Genomic DNA, 17,718 nt, shown 5'->3' on the forward strand with positions numbered 1-17,718 from the left:
TTGCTCCTCTTGCCCCTAAATACTACAGGGTGTATTTTCTAAGGACACTGTCTTAAATAGCCCAATGCAAGTATCAAAATCAGGAAATTTAACTATATTTGGTACTAATATAGTTATATTAATATATACTACTGTATATATTAATATATACTAATATAATACCTAAATTTGGTACTATATTACCCATATTCAAATTTCCCCAACTGTGCCAAGGATGTCTTATAGTCTTTTTTTTTTTTTTAGATAACCAGGATCTAATTAGGGTTCACATATTGCATTTAATTGTTGTGTCTCTTTAGTCTTTAAATATATTTATTTATTTGGCAGTGCCAGGTCTTATTTGTAGCATGTGAACTCTTAGTTACAGCATGTGGCATCTAGTTCCCTGACCAAGGATTGAATCTGGGGCCCCTGCACTGGGAGTGTGGAGTCTTAGCCACTGGACCCCCAGGGAAGTCTTTTTAGTCTTTAATCTAGGTGATTGCCAGGTTTCTGTGTGGGATATTTCACAATAATGACATTTTTGAACAGTTCAGCCCAGTTGTTTTGAAGAATGTCCCTCAATTTGGGTTTGTCTGTTTGTTTTTCATGACTAGATTCAGAGCAAACATGTTTGACTACTTGGTAGGTGATGGCATGTCCTTTTCAGTGCAAAATGTCAGTGGGAACATGTTAAGAGGTTGTGTTACCTTTTGGTTAAGCTGGGTTCAAATTGGGGCTGCTTATTTTGCTAGCTGGGCAAGTGAGTCATTTAGATGATTTTCTTAGCCATCAAATGAGGGTAATAATAATTCTGATTTATGAGTTTGTTGAATTAAAAAAAAAATTATTTGGCTGTGCTGGGTTTCAAATCTTCACTGGGGTATGCAGGATCTTTTTTTCAGTTGCCACATGTAAACCCTTGGTTGAGGCATGTGGGATCTAGTTCCCTGAACAGGGATCAAACCCTGGCCCCCTGCATTGGGAGTTCGCAGTCTTAGCCACTGGACCACCAGGGGAGTCCCAAGCTTGTTGAATTAATACACATAGGGCCCTTAGAACAGTGCTTGATATTATTGTTGTCATCAATACTATTTCTACTGAAATTTATAGAGACCTTAATATGAGACGCACTGAATCCAGTGCTCAGTTCTTTGCCCTTCCAGCACCTAGGACACTGTATGACACAAAGGAGGCATTCAATAAATATTTGTTGGCAAAATGTCAACACTATGAGATAGATTGCTATCAATAGCTAACCAACTCAAGGATGAGGAAACGGAGGCTCAGTGAAGTGATTTATCTAGGTCACTACGGGCAGTAAGAGGCAAGAGCCGGGATTTGAACCAAGCTTATAGGCTTTGTAAAACCACGGATAAGGAATCTGAATATTTTGTAAACCCTCAAGGACTGTAGATGCAGAGCTGAAATGGAGCGCCACGCAGTGTGCTGCCGCATGCATACAGAAGGTGCTCAATACATAGCTGAATGAATGAGAAAAGAAAGTGAGTCAATTAGGGAGAGTTCATCATGCCCTGGTCTGGGCCAGCGCTAGGGTGGGACTGGGAATCCACCGGTCCTCATACTTCCCAGCCAAGAGTCACCACAGGACCACGTGTTCCAGTAGGGTGTGGCTTCTGGTGACCACTCCCACAGACAAACCACGCCTTTCACCTTTCCGGGCGCCCGCGAACAGCCGAGGTGTTTTGGCCCGCGCACGGAGCCGTAGCTTAGTTTCCTCGGGCGTCCGCGACCGGGAAGCCAGCTGTTCCAGGTTCCGGGCAGCCGTGCACAATGTCGGAGAAGGCAGGGAGTCAGAGTGGGGGCTCCCCGGAGGCCAGTGGGGTAACTGTCAGCGACATTCAGGAACTGATACGGCGCAAGGAGGAGATCGAGGCCCAGATCAAAGCCAATTATGAAGTGCTGGAGAGCGTGAGTGTGGGAACTGGGCTCCCGGGCGGGCTGGGAGGCGCCGCAACGCATTCCCGACCCGGCCCCCAGACCGGGCAGTGAGGCAAATAAGATGAGTAACTAGGAACGATTCGAATTGATGCCCTAGCAAGCATTTATGGAACCCTCATTGGGAACTGTGTTAAACGCTTGATATTGGTTAACGCATTTAATCCTCCCAACTATCTTTTGAGGTGAGTTCTATTATTTCCCCCATTTTAGGGATGGAGAAACAGGGACATTACTTAAACCTGCCTGAAGTCACGGGGCTAATAAATTTGCAGAGGCAGGGTGATAATCATCTCTGTCATCAGTCGTTGTACAGTTACCAGATGTCCTGTAATCACTTTACCTTAGAGCTTCTTAAACTTTAACGTGTATGCGAATCACCTGGCGATCTTGTTAAAATTCAGATTCTGATGAGGCATGGGTGTGTGGGAACAGCTACTGCATTTCTGCAAATTACCAGCGATGCTGATGCCACTGGTGTAAGAACGTAACAGGAAAGGTTTATTATCCCTATTGTGTAAGGAGGAGACTGGGGCCAAGAGTGGGGCAAACCCTTGCCTAGGGTCATGTACGTCGGAAGTGGCTGTGATGGGGTTAGTTCTCAGGTCTCTCTGGCTCCGAAACGGATAGTTTTTCTTAAGCCACCTAGTATAAAACCACAAATCAATTTGCAGAGGAAGAGTAAATGAATTACATTCTATATAGTGCAATATAGGGGATGGTTATAAGATGAAGTATGTGGAGGCCAGGGTACCCTTTTACTGGGTGCTGACTGTGTGCCTGAAGGGAGCTGGTTTATGTGTATGCTATATCCTGGAATCCTCTCAACTGCTTTGTGAAGTTGGTATGTTACCCTGGGGCTCAGAAAGAAGTCACAAGGTGAGATTTAGATCTCATGCCTTGGGAATCCAGAATCTGTGCTTTCAAGTGGTTTATGCCAGCTATTTCTCACACCTTAGTTATTTTTCTACTGCAGGCAGGATGCTGTGTCTGTATACCTCCTGTACTGTTACTCCGTTGTTATTTTCCTTTAAGTTAACCCTTTTTTTAACTTTATTTTTAAAGGAAATTTTGTAACTTCACAGCCTCTGGAAACGTAAGAATCTCTTTCCTTAAATATAAAATAATTAAAGTGATCCCCCCCAAAAGGTGATCTATCCATTTAACTGTCACCTGATGAATGGATAATGAAATGTGGTCTGTCCATACAATGAGATATTACTTAAATAAAAAAGAGTGAAGTGCTGACATATGCTACAAAAGGGCATGAACCTTGAAAGCTAAGTGAAAGAAATTCATCACAAAAGACCATACATTTTATGATTCCATTTATATGAAATATCTAGAATAGGCAAATTCATGGACAGAAAGTAGATTAGTGGTTGCCAGGGGCTGAGGGGAGGGGGAGATGGAAGTGGCTGCTAGTGGGTCAGAGTTTCTTTTTGGAGGGTGGTGGAAGTGTTTTAAAATGGATTGTGGTGATTATTTCATAATTCTGTGAATATTCTAAAAACCACTGAATGGTACATTTATTTACTTGACTGCACCACACAGCATGATCTTAGTTCCATGACCAATGATGGAAACTGTGCTCCCTGCAGTGGAAGCACAGAGTTCTTAACCAGTAGACTTCCAGGGAAATTCAGAATTGTACACTTTAAATGGGTGGATTGCATGGATTATATGAATTATAATCATATAATGAATTATATGAATTATATCTGAATGAAACTGTTTAAAAAAATAGAGAGACCCAGATATAACAAGTGATCTGGAGATAATATGAAGACCAACACCAGTTGGAGACTTTTTCCTTGACTACTGGAGAGTTGATGATAATTAGAAAGTGAATAAGTGTTTTAGATTCAGGGTTATTAAATGCCTTGTATATGAGTTGCCAGTGGCTCAGGTCCCAGCTTTGGAAACCAGTCTCTGATGCAGTATTGCCTTACTGTAATCAGGAAGGCCAGTGAACTGTTAATCATTGTGAGCAGACAGGAGGCAGATAGAGATATTTAGCCCCTGGCACATTTATACTGTATCTATAGAGAGTCCTGGGTTAAGGGAGTATACGAGATCCCCTTCCCCATGAACAGAAACCAGTAAATAACCCAGAGGCTTTCAGAAAGAAAGGGAGAGATGTGAATGGAATCCCTCCCTTTGGAACCTGTGTACACTCAGCCGTTGGTCTTTGTGCTGATCATTATAGCCCTCATTTATTATTTTCTGTGTGTATTAATTTCCTGGGGTCACCATAACAAATGATCACAAACTTGGTGGCTTAAAACAGCAGAAATTTATCCTATCTCAGTTGTGGAGACCAGCAGTGTGAAATCAAGGAGTTGGTAGGTTTGGTTCCTTCTGGAGCTCTGAGGGAGAAGCCATTCCCTGCCTCTCCTAAATTCTGGTGGCTACTGGCCATCCTTAGATGGTGGCAGTGTCACCCTAATCCCTGCCTCTGTCTTCGTGGCCTACTCTCTGCATCTCTCTGTCCCATCTCTCCCTCTCTTTTCTTTTAACAGGATACCCATTATTGGATGTAGGGGCCACCCAAAAACCAGGAAGATCTCTTCTTGTGATCCTTCACTTAATTATATCTGCAAAGATCCTTTTTCCAAATAAGGTCACGTTCACAGGGTCTCTGGGTTAGGACTGGGACATATCTTTTGGGGGCCGCTATTCACTGCTCTGTGAATGTGTCTGGCACTGTGCTAAGCACCCTACGTAGGTCAATTAGTTAATTCTCAGAACAGGTGTGAAGTGAGGTGAGTGTCATTTTTCCCATTTTAGAATTGAGGAAGCTGAAGCCCAGAGAGGTGAACATGTTAACCAAGGACACCCAGCTTGTATGTGGCAGAATTGAGCTTGAAATCAAAGTCTGCAAAAACCCAGCTGTATGTCATATAATATAGTTCATTGCTGTTGTGTACCATGCTCTGATTTAGGTAGGAAAAGACTTTAAAAATATGAAAATGGGAATTCGTTGGTGATGCAGTGGTTAGGACTCTGCTTTCACTGCCGAGGGCATGAGTTTAGCCCCTAATTGGGGACTAAGATCCCACAAGCCATGCAGCACAGTTGAAAGAAACAAAACATTACAACAAATGTATTGTTTTCAATAGGGAATACATTGCCATGGTCAAAATTCAACGTTTACAATAGGATATAAGATGGAAAGTCTCTCTTCCTTCCCTCTCCCCAGCCACCCCTTTCCTCTCCCCAGCCACCCCTTTCCTCTCCCCCAGATGGCAACTGGTAATATCAGTGTATCCTTCCAGGGATGAAAGGCTTGTTTGAGGGTCCCTTCAGATCTCTCTTTATTTTCAGAAGAACCAAAGTCCTGCCTCAGCTGGGTGCTCTTGGGGGTTTTTACCCGCTTCTAACCTCCAAGGTCACCAGCCAGGTGTCAGCTGCCCATAGGAAGGAGGGTCTGGAGGAGTTGAGGTAGCAACTGGCCTTGAGGGTGGTGCTCAAAGGAGTCATTAGTTTTATCTGTACTGCTCTAATGTCAGAAAAGAGAGTGGGTCCACTCATTACTGGCGTTGTTAAAAGTCAGTTAAAAAATGGTGCCCACCTCCGAGGGCAGTGGTGAGAGGACATGGGAGAGGACCCGGTCTATGCGAAGTGATCAATATATGGCCGCTGTGGTTACTGGTACGTTTATCACGACTGCAAAGGAACAGAGTCAGGGGAAAGAGGGCTCGAGGACTTCATACCTGTAAAATCTTTCTGACCTTGTTTCTTCCCTCCAGCAAAAAGGCATCGGGATGAACGAGCCACTGGTGGACTGTGAGGGCTACCCCCGGGCAGACGTGGACCTGTACCAAGTCCGAACCGCAAGGCACAACATCGTCTGTGAGTGACCCTGGCTGGGGATGTGCCCTCACCTTGCAGCAGGAGGTGTTTAGGGCACAGAGGAGGCACTAGTATTCCATATTACCTGCTTCCCTCTCCTCTCCCTGATGGGATCATCTCCTTGTCCCCATGGAGGGACTGAGAACTATGGGAATGGGATAGACTCTAGGGGTCTATATTTATGGTCTCATTTTTCTTTTTTTTTTAAATCCTTTTTTAAAAAAATTGTTTTATTTTTTGGCCTCACCATGTGGTATGTGGGATCTTAGTTCCTTGACCAGGGATCAAACCCATGCTCCCTGCCTTGGAAGCATGGAGTCCTTAACTACTGGACCTCCAGGGAAGTCCTGTGGTTTCATTTTTCATTTTGCTTTTAGGAACCTTGCTTCATTGCAGAAACTTTTATTGCAGTAACAACAGAAACCCAAGGCAGATATGGCTTACAATCCCAATCAAATCAGTTACATGTTAGGAAGTATGTTTCGCTGTTAATGATAGTGACCTGACTATGGACACTCAAGCAGAAAATAGCTCAGTCCCTCAGTAAAGACATTTGGAGGTAGGCCGTGCAGGCTGGTCTTCAGAAACCAGGCTCTGCCATCCTTAGGAAATCTTGTCCATCTTCAGGGTCACCATATCCATGTGGCAGGCGGGAAGAAAGGGGAGGAAGAAGGTAGGAAGGACACAAGCTCCTATGCCAGCTGGTACCGCTCCTGTTAAGGATCTGTCCTGCAAGTCCCATGCCCATGTCCTGCATCAATTTCTGCTTTCTCTTATAGGCTCCCCTGCCTGCAAGAAATGTACCCCACAATGGGCGTGTTACTATCTTAAATAAAATATCTTATGTATATAGGTGTATATAGTGTGTCCCTGGAGAAGGAAATAGCAACCCACTCCAGTATTGCCTGAGAGATCCCATGGACAGAGGAGGCTGGCAGGTTACAGTCCATGGGGTTGCAAAGAGTTGAGCATGACTTAGCACCTAAACAGCATAGTATGTATGTATGTATTTATTATCAAGGAACAGAGAGAGTGAATAGAGGTTGGGTAGTTTATTTGACTTCTGTTTCTGCTGTAACAAGTCATCACAGACTTAGTGGTTTAAAATGTCACAAATTGGGACTTCCGTAGTGGTCCAGTGGCTAAAAACTTTGCCTTCTAGTGCAGGGGGTGTGGGTTTGATCCCTGACCCGGGGAACTAAAATCCCACATGCCTTGTGGTCAAAAAACCCAAAACATAAAACAGAAGCAATATTGCAACAAATTCAGTAAAGACTTTAAAAATGGCCTACATCAGAAAAAAAAATCTTAAAAAATAAAAAGTCACAAATGTATTATCTTACATTTCTGGAAGTGAGATGTCCAAGTGGGTCTCACTATACTAAAATCAAGGTGTCAACAGAGCTGTGTTCCCTCCAGAGAATTCATTTCTTTGTCTTTTCCAGCTTCTAAAAGCTGCCCACCTTCCTTGACTTGTAGCCCTTTCCATCTTCAAAGCCAGTGGTCACTTCTCTCCAATTTCTGAGTCTGTCATCACGTCTTTCTCTCATCCTCCTGCCTCCCTCTTTCCCTGATAAAGACACCTGTGATCACATTGGGCTACCACTTGAATAATCCAGGACAGCCTCCCATCTCAGGGCCCTTAACTTAATCCCACCTGTACAGCCTCCCTTGTTATGTCAAGTAGCAGATTCACAGTGTCTGGAATTAGGATGTGAACATCCTTTCTTGGGGCCACTTTCATGCTGCCACAGCTAGGCAACCAACGATTTCTACAACAAGGGCATGTCAAATAGTAGGGAATTTATCATCTACATTACTCCTCCCACTTTTTAAAAAACTAATTTATTTATTTTGGCTGCACTGTGTCTTTGTTGCTGCACTCAGGCTTTCTCTTGGGCTATTCTTTGTTGCAAAGTGTGCTGACTTCTCACTGCAGTGGCTTCTCTTGTTGCCGAGCCTGGGCTGCAGGGGCCTGGGCTTCAGTAATTGTGGCAAACGGACTCGATTGCCCCACGTCATGTGGAAGCTTCCTAGACCAAGGATCAAACCTGTGTCCCTGGCATTGGCAGGCGAATTCTTAACCACTGGCCCACCAGGGAAGTCCTACTTTATCCCCTTGGTGACTTCTGTTTTACCTCTGTGAATCTTGACTCTCTCTGCAGCATGCTTTGGTATAAGTTGTCTTTACGTTAAAAAAAAAAAAGCTACCCAGATCCTAGCCATTCTGCTGGACTGGCCTGCAGAGACAGCTTACTCGACTGGCCCATTTGTTCCCCACATTTTGAGTTAACTGGCAGTACTGAAAAAAATCAGAGGACTTCATCCCAAACTCCTGGTTTCCAGCTGTTCTCACTGTTGCCTCTCCCACGCTGAACACCACCAGTCGTGTGTTTCTAGATTGGGCATCTTCTGGAAGCATTAAGAGAAAAGTGAGGTCCTCCTCGGCTGCAGCCTGCTTCACTTGGTCGCTTGCTCACGGCGCTGCCCCTTGTGTATGCCTGAGCTTGTGCCATGGATTCAGCTGGACGAGTCCCTCCCCCTGCTCACCTTTCAGGCCTCCACTGAAATGGTGCTACCTTTGGCAGGCCTTCCTTGATCTTCTAGATGAGCCAGGTCAGGGCCCATGGGTGGGTCAGCCCTCATTGTGGTCATCAGGTGTCATTGTAATCACTCATCCCTTGGCTGCTCCCCTTGTGGGACTGTAAGCTTCATGAGGGCAGCCCCTCTGTCTTGTTTGTCAATGAGTCCTCAGTGTCTGGCCCAGTCTCTGGGATTTAATAAGCACTCGTTAAATATTTAGTGAATGAATGTGGGGGGCGTGTCTCATGTCTTCTGCTGTCTTTTCTTGGCCCCTGATACGATGCTCTCCTTCAGGCCTGCAGAACGACCATAAGGCAGTGATGAAGCAGGTGGAAGATGCCCTGCACCAGCTGCACGCTCACGACAAAGAGAAGCAGGCCCGGGACCTGGCCGAAGCCCACAGGGAGGCCCTGAGCCGCGGCCAGAGCCACGGCCTCAGCCCTCCTCAGGCCTTCGCCAAAGTGAACAGCGTCAGCCCCGGCTCCCCCGCCAGCATCGCGGTAAGCCAGGGCTGACTCCCTGAGTCCACGCCCTGAGGGTGCCTTGAGGTGGACTTGAGGGTGGGGCACTGTGGACAGACAGACCACACTCTCTCCAGGGCAGCAGACGCCAGGGAAGGCCAGTGGGAGTTAGGCCGTGCTGCCCGCTCCAGTAGCCACGAGAGAAACCCTGGGCCACAAGGTGGAAGGTGATAGATGTCTCAAGAGAGGGAAGGAGGCTCTCCTCCTGGGCCTGATTTTCGCTGGGCGTTGAATAGTAGATAGGAGGGTAACAACAGCAGCTGCCGCTTACTGAGTCCTTGCTGTGCAACATGTGTCCTGCCAAGTGAGCTTGCCTGGTGTGTTTTGACAAGTTTTAACAGCTTTAATTGGGATATAGTTCATATGCGGTAACTTCTATCCATTTAAGGTACATATATGATTGAATGGCTTGTGGTGTATTAACAGTCAGGAGTCAGATTTTAGAGTATTTTCATTATTCTAAAAAGAAACCAATTAGGCGTTACACCTCAACCCCCATCTCCCCTAACCCCTGGCACCCACCAGTCTGCTTTCTATTTCTATAAATTTTCCTATTTTGGGCATTTCATATATGAGTGAATGGAATCATACAATATGGGGTCCTCTATATCTGGCTTCTCCCTCTTAGTATCACGTTTTCAAGGTCTATCCACGTTGGAGCATGTATGTCAGCTTCACTGCTTTTTCATTTTCTAAAATGTTTTATTGGAGTGTAATTGGTGTATAGTGTTGTGTTAGTTTCAGGTGTACAGCAGAGTGAGTAAGTTACACATGCACATAGACCGCTCCTCGTTGGATTCTTCTCCCGTATCGGCCGTTACAGAGCACGGAGTAGGGTTCCCTGTGCGTACAGTGGGTTCTTATTAGTCACCTATTGTACATATAGTTGTATATAATCTCCCAGTTTGTCCCTTTCTCACTTGCATTCCTTTTTACTGCTGAGTATAGTATGGTGTCTGGATAGATCACACTTTGTTTATGCATTCATCAATTTGGTTCCATTTTCTCGCTATTATGAACAGTGCTTATGTGAACATGACAAACAGATTTTTATGTAGAGCTGCAATTAATGCTGAATCCCACAGCCCCTCTCTGGAGTAGGTACCATTTCACCCAGGGGAAAAGCCTCAAACCCCTGAAGTACTTTTTGCTAGGACACATAGCTTCTAGAAGGCGGAATTGGGCCCTGCCAGTCATCTTTAGTGATCGTAAGACTGCGAGTTAACATGTTTTATCCACCGCTGTGCATACAACATCTGGTACAGAGTTGTCGGCCTGTGACGAGTATCTGTGGAAGGAATGGAGGAATTGTGATCTGTGTTCTTAGAACCACAGGGTCACTCTTGTCCTGGGTCAGCGTTGTGCTCCTGGCTGCTCGAATGGGGCCTTCTAGGGCCAATGTATCTAAATGCTGACTCCTGAACAAAATAGGCCAGGTTGGCTTGCTACTCCTTGCCCCCCGCACCTGGGTCAGGACCCCCGGAGAGCTTTGCCCCCTGTTCCTGAAGGCTTTCACCAGGCACTGGGCGGACCCGGCCAGCCGCCTTTTGCTCACTCTGTTCCTGGAGGAACCCCTGGAGGAGCTGGCCCAGTTATGCGCTGTCTCTTCCTGCCTGATGTATCTAAATCCTAACCTCTTTGCTTCGTGCCTGCCGTTCTTCTCTGTGGAAAACATGCTCATTAAAAAAAAAAATCAGAGTATAATTGCTTTACAACATTGTGTTTCTGTTGTACAATGAAGTGAATCAGCCACATGTGTACATATATCCCCTCCCTCTTAAGTGTCCCTCCCACCCTAACTCCCATCCCACCCCTCTCGGTCACCACAGACCACTGAGCTGAGCTCCCTGTCTATACAGCAGATTCCCGCTGAAAACGCGCGTTGACTTAGGACTGTCTGAGAGGGTGAAGGACACCAGAGGCACACTGACCTCTCTCCTGACTTTCTGTTTTCTCTTCTCTCTTTAGGGTCTGCAAGTGGATGATGAGATTCTGGAGTTTGGCTCTGTGAACACCCAGAACTTCCAGTCACTGCAGAACATCAGCAGTGTGGTCCAGCACAGTGAGGGGGTGAGCTGGAGGCTGTGTGGTGTCTGGCCAGTGACCCTGGAACTGCCGGGGCAGGAGCTGTGGCCGGGGGTGGGCCAGCTGCCCTCAGGGGGCTGTTTCTCAGGCACAGTCCTTCCCGCACAGGGCCTTTACATTGGCTGGTCCCTCTGCCTAGAATGCTTATGCCCCTGATTTCTGGCAGGCATCCGTCCAAGAAGCAGTTGGCTGGTGTCGGCGCCCTGCTCGAGGTCAGGCCCTCATTCCACACTGACACCTTCATCCAGTCTGTACTTAGGTGGAAGTTTATAATTTTGATTTTTGTCAAACTTATTAGTTTTGCACTTTATGGCTTGTATCTGCTTGAAGAAATTCTTCTAGTGCTTTTATTGGTTTGGTTTTAGCTTTTCTTTAATCCATCTGGCATGTATCTTTTATTATTTTTTTTAATAGCAGTTTGACTGAGGTACGATTTACATACCTTCCAGGTCACCCATTTAAAGTGCATAATTCACTCATTTTTAGTCTGTTCGTAGAGTTGAGCATCCATCACCACAATCAGTTTTATTTATTTTTTAAATTTTTATTTATTTATTATTTTTTAGAATCAATTTTAGAACATTTTCATCACCTCAGACAGAAGCCTCATTCCCATTAGCAGTCATTCCCATTTTCCCCATATATACCAACCCCTGGCAGCCACTATACTACTCTTTGTCTCTACAGTCTTGCTTATTCTGGATATTTCATGTAAATGGAATCATACAGTATATGATTTATACTGTATATATATACACACACATATATACTGTGATATATCCTGTATATATAGTAAGTGATATATATATATCATTTAGTGTAGTGTTTTCAAGATTCATCCATGTTGTAGCATATGTCAATACTTCATTCCTTTTAATGACCAAATAGTACCCCATTGTATGGATAGGCAATATTTTATTTATCCATTCATTAATTGATGAATATTCAGATTGTTTCCACTTTTTGGGTATTATTATAGAGTAATACTTCTGTGAACATTCTATATAAGTTTGTGTGTGCACATATGTTTTCATTTCTCTTAGATTCATAGTTCATCTGAAACTAATTTTTGTGAATGGTGTGAAGCAGGGTCCCAGACATATTTTTTTTCCCAAAATGGATAATAGTTGTTCCAGTATTGTTTATTGAAAATTTAGTACTGTACCCACTCTTTTATATTGCCACATCTGTTATATAATTCTTATATGTGGGATTGTTTGTTTCTTTGGTCTGTTTGTTTGGAACCTTTCTGGGGTTCCCTAGAACAAATCCATTTGTCCTGCTCTGCTTCCCTTTAACCCTTTGCCAGAAAAGGTGTATTGGTGAGTGAAAAAAATCACCCCAAAACTTTAGCAGCTTCAAGCTTCACGCATTTATTAGCTCATACAGTTTGGGGGTCAGGCAGTGTCTAGGAGTCACATGGCTGGGTGGTTTTGGTTCAGAGTCTCTCATGAGGCTGTGATCAAGATGTAAGCAGAGGTTGCAGTCACCTGAGGGCTTGACTGAGGTTAGAAAATCTGTGTCCAAGGTGCCTCACTCACCTGGCTGTTGGCAGGAGACCTCAGTTCCTCAGCACATGGGCCTCTCCACAGTGCTGCTTGAGTGCCCTCACAGCATGGCGGCTGGCTTCTCCCAGAGTGGGCATTCCAGGTGAGAGCAGAGAGCCGACAGCAGCACCTTCTCTGACGCAGTCTCTGAAGGTTCACACTATCATTTCCACTGTATTCTATTTGTTAGAAGCAGCTAAGTCCAGGCCTCACTCAAAGGGAAAGGAATTAGGCTTTAACTCTAGAAGGAAAGAATTCCGAAGAATTTATCATTGTGGCATTATACCTTTGTCATCTCTTTACTGTCTCATCATCATTTTAGTGAGGTTTCTAGAGATGATGCATTGTGTTATTTTTACCAGAGTCTCTGTTTTTCACTCCTTCTTCCCTACCCCACCTTCCCAGCTTGCTAGTATGTTAGAGTTTACTCAGGTTTCTTGGGTACCTTGCTGCACGTAACAATATTTTTAAACTTTGTAGTTGTCTGGGCTCATTATTACTGGTTTGTGTTGTAAATATGTCTTTTTTTTTTTTTTTTTGCCCCCTGGAAAAGGTAATACTTACTAATGGCAAAAACAGAACGAAAAAATATAATGAAAAACCTCCCTCTCCTCCAAGTTTATTTCCTTTCCTCCAAAGGCAGCTGCTTTCGAACTGTGTGTCCTTTCAGGGACAGGTTCTTTGTGCATGAGCATACAGGTTAAGGTCTGATGTACCCACAGCGGAATTCACCCTTTTCAGTGTATAGTACTATGAATTTTGCCAACTGTATGTAGTTATGTAAATATCACCAAATGAAGATACGTCGCAGTTCTACAACCCAAAATGGCCTCATCTTTTTGTAGTTAACTTCTCCCCATGCCTCATCCCCAGGAAACCACGAATCTATGCTCCACTCCTGTGGCTTTACCGTTTCTAGAATGTTGTATAAGTGAAACTGCATAGTATAAAGCCCTTTAAGAGACTTCCCTGGCAAACTAGTGGTTAAGACTGTGCTTCCATTGCATGGGGTGCAGGTTCCGTCCCTGGTCAGGGAACTGAGACCTGGCATGCCATGTGGCACAGCTGAAAAATAGTCCTGTAAGTCTGGCTGCTTTCACCCAGTGTCCTGCATCTACGGTTCTTCCAAGCTGGCATGTGCATCTGTAGTTCATTCCTTTTCACTACTGAGTAGTAATCCATAGCGTAATGACCCCCAGACTCTTCATCCATTTCCCAACGTGGGACATTTAAGTTGTTTCCAGTTTTTGGTGGTTACTCATAATAGCTACTGGTTTCTAGTCCGTCTTTTCTAGTTAAATATAGTCTTAGACTGCTGCTGCTAAGTCACTTCAGTCGTGTCCGACTCTGTGTGACCCCATAGACGTCAGCCCACCAGGCTCCCCCATCTCTGGGATCCTCCAGGCAAGAACACTGGAGTGGGTTGCCATTTCCTTCTCCAATGAGTGAAGAAAGTGAAGTCGCTTAGTCTTAGGCTATTTATAGCTAAAAATCTGTTTTTGTTAACATTGAGGTATAATTGATGTATAACTATATGAATATTATTTTCAGATGTAAAACATAATAATTCAACGTTTGTATATATCGGGCATTGATTGCCACAATAAGTCTAGTTAACATCTGTCACCATACATAGTAGTTACAAGTTTTTTTTTTGGTGATGTGCACTTTTAAGATTTACTCTCTTAGCACCTTTCAAGTATGCAATAGAGTATTATTATATTCCATATTGCACAGCATGGTGACTCTAGTTAATAATACTGCATGATTCCTTTTTTTTACAAAGGTAGTTATTGAACATTTTGTAAGAAATTTCATTCTTTAAAATGAAATTTCCTGGGGAATTCCAGTATATCAAACAGACGAGTTGAACTGCTGGGATGAGCTAGAGGTGGGGTGGGGGCAATCTCACATCATCAGGGCCCTAGGTCCTCCTAGAACCAGAGCACAGCTTGAGAATCATGGATCTGGGTTTCCATGGTCTGCTCTGTGAATTGGAGAAAATAAAATTTTTTGTAACCCCATAGCATTCTATTGTTAGACATTTAGAAAGAAAGAAAGTGAAGTCGCCCAGTCATGTCCGACTCTGCGACCCCATGGACTGTAGCCCACCAGGCTTCTCCATCCATGGAATTTTCTAGGCAAGTGTACTGGAGTGGGTTGCCATTTCCTTCTCCAGGGGATCTTCCCAACCTAGGGATCAAACCCGGGTCTCCCACGTTGCAGGCAGACACTTTACCATCTACCAGGGAATCCCCTAGTTAGATATTTAGGTAGTTTCCAATTAGAAATTAACACTCTTGTAGACAAATCTCTGTTTCTTTAGATAAGTTTTTTAAAGGTGAGTTTCTGGATCAAATGCATGTATTTTCAAAGGAAAAAAATCTTAAAACAATATTTCCTTATATTAAAAATAGTGTGTATTCAACCATAAAAAAAGAAAGGTGTACTGATATGCTATAACAGTAACAATCCTTGAAAGGATTTGTGCTAAGTGAAAGAAGCCAGACACAAAGGGCCACATATTTTAGATTTCCATTTATATGAAATGTTCAGAAGAGGCAGATCCATAGAAAGTAGAAAGGTGGTTTCCAGGGGTTGGGGAGGAGGGACAGGAGAGTGATTGCTAATTAGTGATTGCTAATTGCTAATTAGTGATTGCTAATGGGCATGGGGTTTCTTTTTGGGTGATGGAAATGCTCTGAAATTAGATAGTGGTGATGGTTGGACAAATCTCTGAATGTACTAAAACCCACTGAATTGTATACTTTTTTATTATTGTAAAAAATATTTATTTGGCTGCACTGGGTCTTAGTTGTGGCCACCTGGGATCTTTGTTGCGGCATGCAGGATCTAATTCCCTGACCAGGGATCGAACCCAGGCTCCCTGCATTGGGAACGAGGAGTCTTAACCATTGGACCACCAGGGAAGTCTCAAAATTTCTATTATTTTTAATTGAAGGAGAGTTGATTTATTTTTTTTAATTAATTAGTGTAGCTGCCTGGGGTCTTAGTTGTGACACACAGGGACTTTGTTGAGGAGCACAGGCTCTGTAGTTGCATTGAGCAGCCTTAGTTGCCATGCAGCATGTGGGAACTTGGTTCCCCAACCAGAGATTGAACCCATGTCCCCTGCATTGTAAGGCAGATTCTTAACCACTGGACCCCCAGGGAAGTCCCTGAAGTATATAGTTGATTTATAACATATGTGACCTTTTAGGACATACATTCAGATGGATTCATACTTCACTGGTTTTGTTTTATTTTTACTAAACCTACTTATTCACTGCACTATATTTGAACAATACCTTATTGAGGGGTATTTTGGGTGTTTTCAGTTTTTGAAATTTATAAACAGTCTGGGATGAATGCTTTGTTTATTTATCATCTTGTAGTTTTGCAAAAGATATCTTGTATGCACTTTTCAAAGACTTTGTTGTTGTTGTTGGGGAGGTATGTTCCTCCAGGAGGATGGTACCAAATCTGTAGCCCCATTGGCTGCCCCCAGAGTGCCACGTCCCCTGCATTCTTGCCCGCTGCAGAAATTATGTTTAGAATAAGCATCCTGGGACTTCCCTGGTAGTCCAGTGGCTAAGGCTCTGTACTCCCAATGCAGGGGGCCCAGGTTCGATCACTGGTCAGGGAACTAGATCCCACATCTTGCAACTAAGACCTGGCATAGCCAAATAAATAAATAAGTAAAAGCAAAAAAAAAATTTTTTTTAAAGCCTCCTTAGCAATCTGGTGGGCAACCCCCCGCCCCCCGCCCCCCGCCCCCGCTACTCCCAGTATCTCAGCCTTCTAGCCTGACTCTCTTTGAATGCTAAGGAGGCTGAACATAAAATGAGCTTATTTTCCTTTCAGAAGCCCCTGAATGTGACAGTGATGCGCAGAGGGGAGAAACACCAGCTTAGACTCGTGCCAACACGCTGGGCAGGAAAAGGACTGCTGGGGTAAAGTATCTGTGTCCATTCATTCACACTGCAGCGTCCACTGCATGCTTGTTAGACATAAAACTCCAGGCAGGAGGTGGGGTCGTTGGGGAAGGAAGGGAGTTTCCAGATTACCTGTAGCAACTCATGATGAATCTTTTTGGCAGGAATGAGATTGCAGGTGTGGAGGTGGAGGGAGCCCTGGTCTTTGGGTCTTTCATTAACTGGGCGTTTGTGTTGAATGAACAAAAGCACGTAGGTGAAGAGCTCAGAAGGGATCACTTTTGATCTTCCTGAATGGAGCCACCAAACTTACATACTGTTTTCTTTTTTTTTCCAGCTGCAGCATTATTCCATTGCAAAGATGACTGTCCCTGAGGAATGGAAACAGGAAAGCATCTTCCTTTGCCCCAGACCTGGGTCTAGTGGGCATTTCCTCCTCTTCATCTTTGCCTGAAGTTCGAGGATCTCAAAGAGACTGGACGGCTGAACTTCTAGGTGGTGGAAACACTGTGGCCTCTCATTTTAATCTCTTGGGATTAAGGCATTGTTAAAAACTTGATTTGTGTTTAGCATCTTTTGCAGGTTAGGCCATGACCCTAAGTGAGACTCCTCTGGATGGTGAGGAAGTGGGCGGGAGTTATTCTGGCAGGTGCTGATGTGACTTTATTCTTCTAGAAATCTTTTTTTTCCAAATAAAACCCAGTTTTACAGTATTGATATGATCATGTTATCACCCCAGTTGAATTTCCTATGAACCTCTCAAACCAAAACTCAAGACAGGAGTTAGAGCCTCTTCATAGAAAGTTGGGCAGAACAAATCAACAGTTGTGCTGAGATCAAGGTTTGGCTAACAATCTCTCTGGAACATGATCCTTTAGTGAATGGGGTTTCCAAACACTCAGGCTGCACCATCTGCTCTTGCATTGCAGCATTGCTGCTCTGGCTACAGAAATTGCATCCTCAGCATTTGAATCTCCAGGGCCACAGCTCCCTCTAAGATTAAGGGAAGCCAAGAAGTACGCCTGGTAGCTCAGTATAGTGTCAGCTTCCTTTCCATAACCCACCTGAGAGCAAAAAGGTCCTTTTCTGGAATAAAAGACCCTGCAAATTAGCCCCTAATGACTTTTCATAATTGAACCTCCTAAGGTGTGTTGACATTACTGATGAGAATCAGCAGGGTGTGCAGACCTGGTTTCTTGAAAATGCTGATTCCTCCTGCCTGCCTTTTCTTTCTTGAACGTGGCAGTGTGAGTT

The 17,718-nt window shown here is 44.2% G+C and overlaps 1 protein-coding gene and 1 non-coding gene across 2 annotated transcripts; both read left to right on the forward strand.

Moving 5' to 3' along the window:
- The first annotated feature begins 1,703 nt into the window (after nucleotides 1-1,703).
- PSMD9 (proteasome 26S subunit, non-ATPase 9) lies at nucleotides 1,704-17,177 on the forward strand. The gene is made up of 6 exons (XM_020882518.2): nucleotides 1,704-1,911; nucleotides 5,691-5,793; nucleotides 8,671-8,876; nucleotides 10,866-10,967; nucleotides 16,394-16,482; nucleotides 16,802-17,177. The coding sequence occupies exons 1-6, from the start codon at nucleotides 1,774-1,776 to the stop codon at nucleotides 16,827-16,829; spliced, it is 666 nt and encodes a 221-aa protein (XP_020738177.1). The 5' UTR covers nucleotides 1,704-1,773; the 3' UTR covers nucleotides 16,830-17,177.
- On the forward strand, nucleotides 16,103-16,175 carry TRNAG-CCC (transfer RNA glycine (anticodon CCC)). The gene has a single exon. It is a non-coding gene; the product is annotated as a tRNA-Gly (tRNA).
- Nucleotides 17,178-17,718: the final 541 nt, after the last annotated feature.

The sequence above is a fragment of the Odocoileus virginianus genome, chromosome 12 (genome assembly GCF_023699985.2).
Source record: "Odocoileus virginianus isolate 20LAN1187 ecotype Illinois chromosome 12, Ovbor_1.2, whole genome shotgun sequence".
NCBI lineage: Eukaryota > Metazoa > Chordata > Mammalia > Artiodactyla > Cervidae > Odocoileus > Odocoileus virginianus.

Excerpts from the sequence above, each read along its gene's own strand:
- PSMD9 (XM_020882518.2), top strand. The coding sequence starts at position 1,774 with ATGTCGGAGAAGGCAGGGAGTCAGAGTGGGGGCTCCCCGGAGGCCAGT. Across the intron at positions 10,968-16,393 it reads TGGTCCAGCACAGTGAGGGG|AAGCCCCTGAATGTGACAGT; the intron begins GTGAGCTGGAGG and ends TTTTCCTTTCAG. Across the intron at positions 16,483-16,801 it reads GCAGGAAAAGGACTGCTGGG|CTGCAGCATTATTCCATTGC; the intron begins GTAAAGTATCTG and ends TTTTTTTTCCAG.